At 45.2% G+C, this 10,577-nt stretch overlaps 1 protein-coding gene across 8 annotated transcripts in view; it reads left to right on the forward strand.

Annotated features, from left to right (window-relative positions):
- The window catches only part of EIF4ENIF1 (eukaryotic translation initiation factor 4E nuclear import factor 1), a 38,715-nt gene extending 28,459 nt beyond the window's left edge, over window positions 1-10,256 (forward strand). For 4 of the 8 annotated variants that reach the window (XM_065904901.1, XM_065904899.1, XM_065904900.1 and 1 more), the window contains exons 11-19: window positions 1,323-1,394; window positions 1,843-2,026; window positions 2,959-3,038; window positions 3,378-3,520; window positions 5,608-5,692; window positions 6,948-7,080; window positions 8,214-8,558; window positions 8,799-8,963; window positions 9,491-10,256. In XM_065904901.1, coding sequence (XP_065760973.1) covers window positions 1,323-1,394; window positions 1,843-2,026; window positions 2,959-3,038; window positions 3,378-3,520; window positions 5,608-5,692; window positions 6,948-7,080; window positions 8,214-8,558; window positions 8,799-8,963; window positions 9,491-9,732 — 1,449 coding nt within the window. In that variant the 3' untranslated portion in view covers window positions 9,733-10,256. Of the gene's footprint in view, window positions 1-1,322; window positions 1,395-1,842; window positions 2,027-2,958; window positions 3,039-3,377; window positions 3,521-5,607; window positions 5,693-6,947; window positions 7,081-8,213; window positions 8,559-8,798; window positions 8,964-9,490 lie in introns of those variants that run through there. The other 4 variants (XM_065904903.1, XM_065904904.1, XM_065904905.1 and 1 more) reach the window with 4 other exon arrangements.
- Window positions 10,257-10,577: the final 321 nt, after the last annotated feature.

Genomic DNA, 10,577 nt, shown 5'->3' on the forward strand with positions numbered 1-10,577 from the left:
GTGAGGATAACTTGCTTGATGTTGGGGATTCAGTGCTCTGAAATATATCTGGCTTCAGCTGAGGGAATGAGCCTCAAACAGATGCATAAAGGAGTGGATGATATAATTTAAGGTTCTAGGCAAAGAGTAACACAAACTTAACCTAGGAAAAAAAACAACAAGGAAATAATCTATTAAGTGCACCAGGCATTATCCCAAAATACTGCTTAATTTGCATGTTGCTGTTTGTCACGGACTGCTTCCAAGCCTTCAGTTGCTACCACTGTGTCTGTTATGTGTACTATTTCTGATCTGCCTCCAACCATTTTGGTTCATTCATATTGTTTATCCCCAAAAGAGGACATACTGGTTCAATCTAAACTCTATTTCAAATTAAGCTGTAGACTCTATCCTCCAAATATAGCAAGCCATCTAGTATAAAGTTGTGTGTTTGTTTTTGCTAGTTGGAATTAAATAACTCTTGAGGAGGTCTTATTAAAATCATTTACAGTCAGTTCCAATTCCAAAACCAACAATGAAACACTTGCATATTTTGGGGCTATTTGTCATGCCTGAGGACACTGCTGTGGACCTTCACAGTTCCAGCTGGTGGAAGGGAAACAACAGAGAAAGCACTCAGGCAGAGCTAAATGGACACACAAGGGTGTCCTGAAGCACCAGAGGTAATATAAGTTGGATGCAAAATATAACTGCTACTGCATTAAAAGAACTGAAAGTGGAAGTTTTTAATTTCACCCTGAACAGGAGACCCACTTTGGAATAGCTGTTTAAAAATAATAAGAGTTAAAAAAATAAAAATAATAAAGCTTAAATTTCCTAAAACATGAAACTCTGAAAAATAACGATTTTGGCCAAACTCGCATTTTTTTGGTACCATCTATGATCTGTAAATCTTGTTAAAGATAATAGCTAGCAAAGGTTGCCGCGAATATTAAAATCTGTAAGTTATCAAAATTTCCTACTTGTGGCCTCTTACTAAACAAGTGTTCCCCCATTTCGCCGTTTTCTTTTTCCCTTCTTTTGGACGCAGTATTAGAAATAGTGAAATGGACTTAGGGTTACCAGAGAGGAAAAGACCTTGTCTGAGGGTCTCTGAATGGACTTTGCATGTACATGTGAAAATTCTTCCTGTTCCGAGATCTTTGGGACCTGTGCGATAAGAGAGTGGGACAAGTTGATCTAAGTTTTCTGTGATTTGGACATCATCCTGCTGTTAAGTGCCAACTCCCTGAGGAGTTTTTAATGTTTTCTTGTGGTCCCCAATTAATCTATAAGTTAAGTATGTGAGAAGGTTAAAACCAGTTTTCCTTTGACTTTTTTAGCGAACCCTTGAAAGCCATTTGATGTCCCCTGCTGAGATTCCAGGCCAGCCTGTCCCTAAGAACATCTTGCAGGTACTTCACAATCTTATACCAAGGCCTTGGAGTCCTGAACAGTAGTCCTCCAAACTGGTTTTGTGTAGTGGGCCAGCTTTGGGCCATAGAGAATGATCTGTGTTGCCTGGCAACGAAGGATACGGTTTTGCTGCCTGACATAGTTCTCTGTAGCTACAAATGTGGGGTGGGTTGGTGGCTAAAAAAGATGATCAAGTAAAGCCATTGGTTTCCTGTTTGCAGGTTTGCAATTTCTTTGGAAATTTAAAGTATCTAATCTATATTTATAGCACTAACTTGAAATGTTGGTAGCTGAACGTTCAGAGAAATTTGTTGCATGCACATGTGCCAAGTACTTCAATGAAGCAGGAGGGAGATTCATCATTGGCTTCCACATTCATAATCCACAGTCTCTGACTAGGAGGAAGAACTAGGTTTGTTCACAAGGATTTGACTTTTCTGTTTTTAGGAACTTCTGGGCCCACCTGTTCAGAGACCTGCTTCTTCCAATCTCCTGAGTGGCCTTATGGGGAGCTTGGAGCCTACAACATCATTACTGGGCCAGAGAGCACCCTCTCCTCCATTGTCACAGGTGTTTCAGACGAGAGCAGCCTCAGCAGACTACCTTCGTCCCAGAATACCATCACCAATTGGTAAATGCTTTTGTGCACAGGTGTCCATCTGTCATTTTCCTTCTCCTTCCCTTCGGTTATACCCATCTCCTAAAACTGGCAAAGTCTTTTTCATTGGTACCCTTGAAGAGTTTAAAAAGAAACGTGCTGATTTGTTATGCTTTTTTCAGGGGGTGGTAAGGACACAAGTGGAAGATAATTATCTAGCTGCCCTTCTGGATAAATAGGTTTATGTTACAGTTTTATATTTTTTCTCTGGAGAACTAAATTGGATCCAGCTCTTTAGTCATCTTCCTTATTTGGGAAATTCAACTGAAAAAAAATTAATTTGGCTCCTTAGGTTTTTCCTTCATAGAGAAGTCAGACTAGTGGCTCTCTGCCAACCTGATGAAGCTATACACAACCAACTATGAGGTATTATGGGTGATTCAGAACATGAATGGGAGAAGCACTTCCAGAAAGCTATGTTAGCAAAAGTGTTGTGCAGGATCTCAGTGTTCCTGTACTCTTGACCACTCTAGGCTGCTGGCTGTTCTGACCCCTGCCAGTCATTGTGAGAGAAAGTTTTTGTAATCTTTCCAGTTAGGGAGATCTAATGGAAAGAGAGTGAACCTCAGAACACTAGTGTCTGCTTTGGTACCAGCTGGTGTGGTTACAGTGAGCCAGATCACTGGCTAGAAAAGCTTTTCTCTCCCAGATAGAGGTCTCGGCTCTGAAGAGACAGCTTAGTGGGGGAAGGATGCGCCAGCAGCTTGAATTGTTAAGTGCTCAGATAGAGGTCTATGATGTCCCCACTGTAGGGGCATGGAAGAAGAGTGACATCATCAGCCCAGGAAATCAGTCCTTCATGAAAGAGATGGTACTCAGCCAGGAGCATTGTGCAGTAGAGATAATGCCTCTCTGAGGGACAGGTGCTGTCTTGACACACACTAAATCTGCAACCTTCCCAACAGGTTTCACGTCAGGACCACAGCAGATTCTCGGAGATCCATTCCAAGGCATGCGCAAGCCCATGAGCCCAGTCACAGCCCAGGTCTGGCTGAGCTCTTTCTCGAACTAGTCTCTTGCTTGCTTTCCACCCTTGTTGTTGCTTGTGGGATACAGAATTAAAGTGGTTTTGGAAGTGGTTTTGAACTGTAACTCAAGCTCAGTGAAGGCTAGAAAATTGCTGAAGTTATATCATCATATAAAGTCATAAATCACTAACATCCAGTTCAGTGGATGGCAGCACAGTTTAGGCAGGTTTGCAGTATCTTAGTTTCTCTTAGCTGCTGCTTAAAACATACCTCTTCTGAAAGATCAAAGAGAGACCTTTGTAGAAGGTGCACTGACTCATTCTTCTGCTAACTCCGCCTCTGCCACATCTGTCCAGCAGATGAGCCAGCTAGAATTGCAACAGGCAGCTTTGGAGGGGCTGGCCGTGCCACATGACCTCGCGGTGCAGGCAGCAAACTTCTACCAACCTGGTTTTGGCAAACCGCAGGTGGACAGAACCAGAGATGGATTCAGAAACAGGTAAATTTCTAAACCTACCCTTGTGGAGATTTGCAAATGAGTTCTCCACAGTATCATTTCTGTTGTACACACTGATACACTGTACAACATATGGTGACAATTCTTACCTACCAAATGTTCATTAGAGGAAATTGTATTGCAGGGGCATAGGCTTTTCATCCTATGTAATTTTATTTATATTCTTCATTTAAAGGGTTCATTTTTACAGATGTAGCTGGCATAGCTACTTATTTCCGGTTATACTTATGAAATGATGAAAAGTAAAACTCCACCTCACTTCCTCACCCTCAGGCTCCTTATTGAGTATCAAACTATCCCTTGAGTCAGGTTTGTTGATCAAATAATTTCTGACTTCACTCTACTCCCATCCTCTCCACCAGTTTCAACAGGTAGTGAAATGAAATGAACCATAAGTTGGGGAAGAAAGGGTAGCAGTACTGTCCTTTTTTACTGTAAAGTAAAACAGGCAGGAGACTGCATGAAGCAAATGTACAGCGTGCTGTCAGTCTGACCCCCCGTCAGCTCCCAGAGCCCTCCTGCGCCTTGTCCCTACACCCCTTCCTCTAGACGCGACCACTGTCCAGCCTCTCAAAGAAAAGTAGGCACCACCTTATACTTGTAGTTTTATCACCAAAGTGGGCATCCTTAAACACTGTGCTCCCACCCCATATAGTATTTGGTACTTGAAACTTATTTGTTTTGATGTGATTATTAAAAATGCTGCCTCAGTGTCTTACTTCATCTGGTTACATGTTGACACTTTCAGAAAACACTGGAACTAGTAAGTACCCCGTTCTCTTGCACAAACGTACCCGCCCTGTAAGAGCCCTCCAGCCTATACAAAGAGCTCACGACTGGTCTGCTGAGCCCCTTCACTGGACTTCTCTCTACAGCATAACAATTTGTGGACCTTCAAAGCACTTTAGATATCCACAACTTAATTTGCTCTTGGCAACAACTCTGTGAGGTAGATGGGATAAAGAACTGCATTTGACAGATACGGAACTTAGGTTTTCACATGTGACTTACTTGAAAGGAGCAGGAAGATCCAAGACAGTGTTGATTTTTGGATCAGATGGTAGGCCCTCCACGTACTCCCCGTACAGCTGTGTCCCCAACACACACGATTTCTCCTCGTCTTGCTTTTCTCACCTTCGTCACTCGGAGCACTCTCTCCCCTCGCCGTCTTACTGGGTCTCACTGTGGCAGCACTGGGGCTTACCTGACACAGGCTGGAGTTTAGGGTTCCCTTCTGCGTTTGAGTCAGTGAACTTCAGAATCATTGACTGTCCTTGGGCTTTGGCCTTTGCAGTACAAGGTCTGACATCACTGAAATGCAGTGAAGCTTTGATTAGCCAGTGAGCTCACATGATTCATTCTTCTCTCAGCCTATGTGGTCATCAACTCTCCTGTTCTCTTCCAAGTTAGGAGAGAATAAGTAGAATGTCTGGGGAGAGAAGGAAGTCTGCTCTTCTAAACTTGCTTTGGGAGGCCCGGGGCCAGCCCTCCGTGTAGACCCGGAGTGGCAGGGAATGCTCCAGGTGACTGGGCCCTAAAATAGCTCAGTCTTGGTGCTCTGTTTGACTTGAACTGGTGTCTCTCAGAGCCTCAGTTCTATGCCAGGGATTTGTGGTACTTGCTGTTGCTCCCTACCCTCTGGAGCACAGCCTGCCCTATAGAATGAAGGCCCTCCAGCCTGCCTCACTGGCATAGTCAGCAGTAAACTACACACCAGCCTGGGTGACCCTACACTCCCAAGACCTTCCCACGTCCCTGCACCTCTTCCCTCTGCCCCTCGTTTTCCCATCGTACTCTGCTGGTACCCTTGACGTGCCGTGTTTGCCCTAGATTAGTATCTCCCCCATTAGATGACAGCTCTTACAAGGCCCAGGATTATGTGTCATTAAGCTTTTGTCTCTCCTCAGAACTTGGCATATAGTTTTGCACACGTTAGACACTTATTAAATGCTTGGGAAATTGAAGAAAGGAAATGGGATGTTTCCTGGGCTGGTCTTGAGTTTTATGCAGTTTAAACTTGGAGTTTGAGCAGCTAGGGACTCACACTGATAACTGGTTTTTGTTTATAGGCAACAGCGAGTGACCAAGTCACCAGCACCCGTGCAACGAGGGAATTCCTCTTCCCCTGCCCCAGCTGCCTCCATCACGAGCATGGTCAGTGACCCCTGCCCTTACGCATGACTCCTAGGCTTCTTCCTGCTTGGCTGTGCCTGTGTCACTGTGTACCCCACACTGTCCTTGAGTGCCTTCCCTAGGAGTCAGTGATTTAACAGACATTTATACCTGCCTGTTTATTAGGTCCTCCCCTTTCAGAATATAGTCTTAGGAGTCTAAGTTCTAGTGAAGCCCCCATGTTGGGGTAAGTGTGTTCCAGCAGACAGAAGAGTCAGGGCCAGAGCGTACAGGCTGGTGTGGTTTGTTGTGATGAATGATCACTGGAGTGGGGAGCAGAGGGATGAACGTGACGGACGGGAAGTGAGGAAGATGGGCGATGGGAGCTAGAGCATGGGGAGTCCAGTAAAACATGGTGTGAGTCCACAAATTTAGATTCAGGTTTCAGTGAGAGTTAAGGCTGGGCAGAGTGGTTTGCTTATTTGCGGTGACAAGTCAAGCTTTACAACTGACTCATGAACCAGCATTATTTATTTTTCTAGGTTTCACTTACCCTACAGACTTTTATCACCTATTCAAGACTAAGATAAGGGGAAAAGACTATTATTCTGTACTTTAGGACCTCAAGTGGTCTTGGCACCAAGCACCTTGAAGGCAGAATCTAGGAGCTTTTCTGTTCGTAATTCATGCCCTGTCTCCTGTCATCAAGGATACGGGGTTGTTTAATGAGAAAAGTTGCATGCACAGTAAAAACATCAATGTAAAAATCGGCAGTAAAGAGGTGGGAACAAATGTCCAAATGGTGAGTAGTGGTGCAGAGGAGACCATCCAGAAGCTACTTGGGTTTTCTGGTAGCCAAGTTAAGGTGGGAAACATTAAGAGCACAGAGGAATTTAGGTTCTGTGGTTGCATCTGAAATGGCCTTTCCCAGCTTAGGGGAGGGGCCTGCTGTTTCGGGGTTCTCTCCCGGCCATGTTTCCCCTTCGCAGCCCACCTCTGGGCTGGGACTGGCTGGAGCAGAGGCCGCACAGGCAGGTAGAGGTCTCTGTGCTGTGACCACCTTTGTGTGCTAGGTGCATCTCGGCTTTGATTAACGTGAACGTGAGCAAGGGGTGGCGCACTGGGACACCACCTGTCCAGCCCGGCCTCATGCTCTTCTTCCAGCAGCTAGAGGCCAGAACACTAGAGTTGGCCTCTGCCACGTGCTCCCAAAAGGGGACTCTTCAGCTTCAGTCGTTTGGCCACTTGATTAGGGAGAGGCAATTAAAGAATGTGTGAATACTGTTTTCCTCTACAGCTTTCTCCTTCCTTCACTCCTACCTCAGTGATTCGTAAGATGTATGAGAGCAAAGAGAAAAGCAAGGAGGAGCCAGCCTCTGGAAAAGCAGCTCTTGGTGACAGTAAAGAGGACACTCAGAAGCCCAGTGAAGGTACTTCAGAGCTGTTGAGGCTGTGTGACAGAGCACCAGCCCGCAAAGTCTTGGCCAAGGCCCCTGCTGCTCTGGACCTCAGTTCTGGGTCTAACAGGAGGAGTGGACCAGCTCACAGTCACTTAGCCACTTCAAATTCTGACCAGTCTAATAGTGGCATGAGTGCTGGCATTAGGAAGAACAAGCATTCAGGATCCTTATTTAGGCTTGAATTATGAGTACATTTATTTGGCAAATTAATAAAAGTTCAACCAGTTTTATTTCTGAAAGGTTCTCTCCAGTCTGGAGACTATTACCCAGTAAGATCTGTGCAGTGGGTGAAGCATATAGGAAGGAAGTGTGTGAGGCTTTCAGAAATACGTTGGAAAAATATAAGAGGTTTTTAGGGGTTGCACAGTTGGGATTAAGGACATAGTGAAACAGATTCTAATAAGTGAGGTTTACATAGGTCTATAGTATTGGTCTAAGAGCTTTCTGCCTGTGAGAGAGCTTCTGGGGAAAGGAAGGAAATCCTGTTGGTCCTATTAAGAGGCAATTCAGATTCCTTCATCAGACAATAATCACTCTTTAGGCTTTCTGTTGTGATGAATTTGCATAATTTTACTCACTTGACTTTCCCCTTAGGCTGAAAAGCATGTTAATCCCAAGCAGCCGACACCAGGACAGGACCAGCTCCCACAGAGCCAGAGCACAGCCCTAACTATGGACGGAGCCAAGTGCCCGACCAAGTCAGGCCACCAGACCTGACGTGCCAGGCTTGCTTGCCCATAGCTGTTCTTGGATTGGGAAGAACAAAGATGGATCCTTTTTTTTTTTTTTCTTTCTTTTTTTAAAGTTATCTCATTTACAACTTCAGAGTCTTTGAATTTTTAGAGTGTAGCAAAACTAAATTCTTCCAGCAAGCTGTTGGAAGACTGGAAAACTTGGAATCTACTCCAAGGCCTGTTCCTAACTACCCATGACTTTGACTAGGCCAGTTCATAAGGCAAAAAACAGTGAGCCCTACAATGCAGTCCTCTAAATCTGTTGAGGAGATCAAATGATTGTGAGTTTTCTAACAAATGAGTTACTGATTCATTGGGAAGACAAAAAAAGTTTGTGAATACCAAAATATTCTGTCTGGATCCTTACAGAGAACCTCCTGTCATCCAGCTCTGTGCCCACTGCTGATCGGGACTCTTCTCCCACCACAAATCCCAAAATGTCAACCCTGCAGCGATTTTCCTGTTCCACCCCACTGTCCCAGACCAACCGTTACACCAAAGAACAAGATTATCGACCTAAAGCAACTGGGAGGAAGACACCCACCCTGGCATCCCCAGTTCCAGGAACACCTTTTCTCCGCCCTGTCCACCAAGTTCCCCTGGTCCCCCACGTCCCCATGGTTCGGCCTGCTCACCAGCTTCACCCAGGGTTGGTCCAAAGGATGCTGGCCCAGGGAGTACATCCACAGCATCTTCCAAGTTTGCTCCAAGCTGGTGAGTTTCTAACTTCGCATGAGTTGTTAGAACTGAAGTGCTGTACCTTTGGAGGGTTTTATCCCTAGAAAGACATTCCATCGGGTCCAATCTGATCTATTCCTTAGTCCATTGAAAGATTAGGAACCTATCTTGAGCATTCTTCATGCTTAAGGAACTTTCAGATCAACAGTACTGTATAGTCAAGCTTGAAGATTTTCAAGTAGATTATTTCTGACGTTTCTTCTTTCTGCCCAATAGGTGTGCTTCCCCCTGGGATGGACCTGACTCATTTACAGGGACTATCTGGCCCAATCCTGAGTCAACCCTTTTACCCTTTACCTGCCACTAGTCACCCTCTCCTAAACCCTCGTCCTGGGACACCTCTGCATCTGGCAATGATGCAGCAGCAGCTGCAGCGCTCAGGTAGGTTCAGGAGAGGACCAGATAAGCTGAGGATTAGGAGTTTTTGAACCAGTTTCCAGTGAAGGGGGTAAAATGACACTATTTACTAATATATCCTAGCAAGATTGGATTGGGAATTCCTGTGAAGACAGTTGGAAAGCCAGGTGTACTAAAAAAAAAGCCTGGCTTTTTTTTTTTTTTGGTCTGTTTGCCTCTTTGGAGAGGAGGCTGAGATTCCTTCTGACAGATTCAGCATAGGGAGTGCCCAGAGTAGATACTCTCCCCAGCTTGTGTCTTTGCTTCTGCTAGTCATCGGGAGTAGGGGGTGTGTCATCCAGGATAAACTGTCAATACAAATGGCTTCTGAATAGCTCAGCTTTTCCAAGGTACTATTCTGGCATTTTGGAAAGGCGTTTCCAAAAGCAGTCTAGGCTCAATCACCTTGTTAAGACCTGTTTGTAGTTTTGTGGATAGTGAAGCAGGGCCTAGTGGAGAACTACTTCCCCTCCTTGTGCTCTGAATGAGAACATTCCTTCGTATCTCCATAGTTCTTCATCCTCCAGGCTCTGGTTCCCAGGCTGCTGCTGTCAGCGTTCAGACGACGACTCAGAATGTGCCCAGCCGGTCAGGCCTGCCCCATGTGCACTCCCAGCTCGAGCCCCGCCCCAGCCAGAGGAGCAGCTCCCCTGTGGGCCTCGCCAAATGGTTTGGCTCAGACGTGCTACAGCAGCCCCTGCCCTCCATGCCCACCAAAGTCATCAGTGTAGATGAACTGGAGTACCGACAGTGAGCAGGGCGGGCAGGCTCACTTGCTCACCAAAGCCTGGACCTGTGGCGGCACCCTGGTCAGGACTCTGCTTCCTCATCTCACATTGGTTTACGGCTTTTACTTTGTAGCACTCTTGTGTGAAGCTGTTTAGGGGCACCCAGGCATCTGGTGTGGTCTGTGTTATGGTGGAAGGAACTTAACCAGTCAGTGGAGCCTACATGGTTTGAATACAGGATGCAGTATTGTCAGTCCTAGAAAGTCTTTTTTTGTAAGATATGTGAATGAAGTGTTGGTGTCTTCACCAAGAGGTGGCACCTTAAGGGTTCTGAGGAAATAAATGTATAGACCCTTATGTACAGACCTGTGTATAAACAACTTTTGTACATACATATAGGGGTAGCTTTTTTGAAATTATACAGCTGTACATAAAAGTAGCTGGTATTAGTTAAGCCTGTGTCAACATTTTGGATTTTCTTTTTCACTTGTACAGTTGGGGCTTTTTCTTTTGGTTGATTAAAGTTGCATATGCTAAGTGTGTGAATGAAGTGAATGGCACTGTTGTGTTTATTTCTTCCTGAATCCCTTCCTCTTCAGTAGGTTCTTGAGGGAAATTGCCTTGAGTTTTTTCTGTAAGACTCATGGAACTGAACTCTGATTAGGAGGAGGAAGCCATGGCCCTCTTTCTTGAGCCTTAATGACCCCAATGGGTGAGTTTGGACTGAGCTGACCCTATAGGCAGTCTTGTGGCTAATATCAGATGATAGTGTGTAATTTCTAAAATTAAACCCACCTAGTGAAAATAATTTATTGGGTAATCAGGTATATGGTCATTTGTCACGTTTACTGGGGCAAAGTCAATGGTTGGC

The sequence above is a fragment of the Muntiacus reevesi genome, chromosome 13 (genome assembly GCF_963930625.1).
Source record: "Muntiacus reevesi chromosome 13, mMunRee1.1, whole genome shotgun sequence".
NCBI classification, from domain to species: domain Eukaryota; kingdom Metazoa; phylum Chordata; class Mammalia; order Artiodactyla; family Cervidae; genus Muntiacus; species Muntiacus reevesi.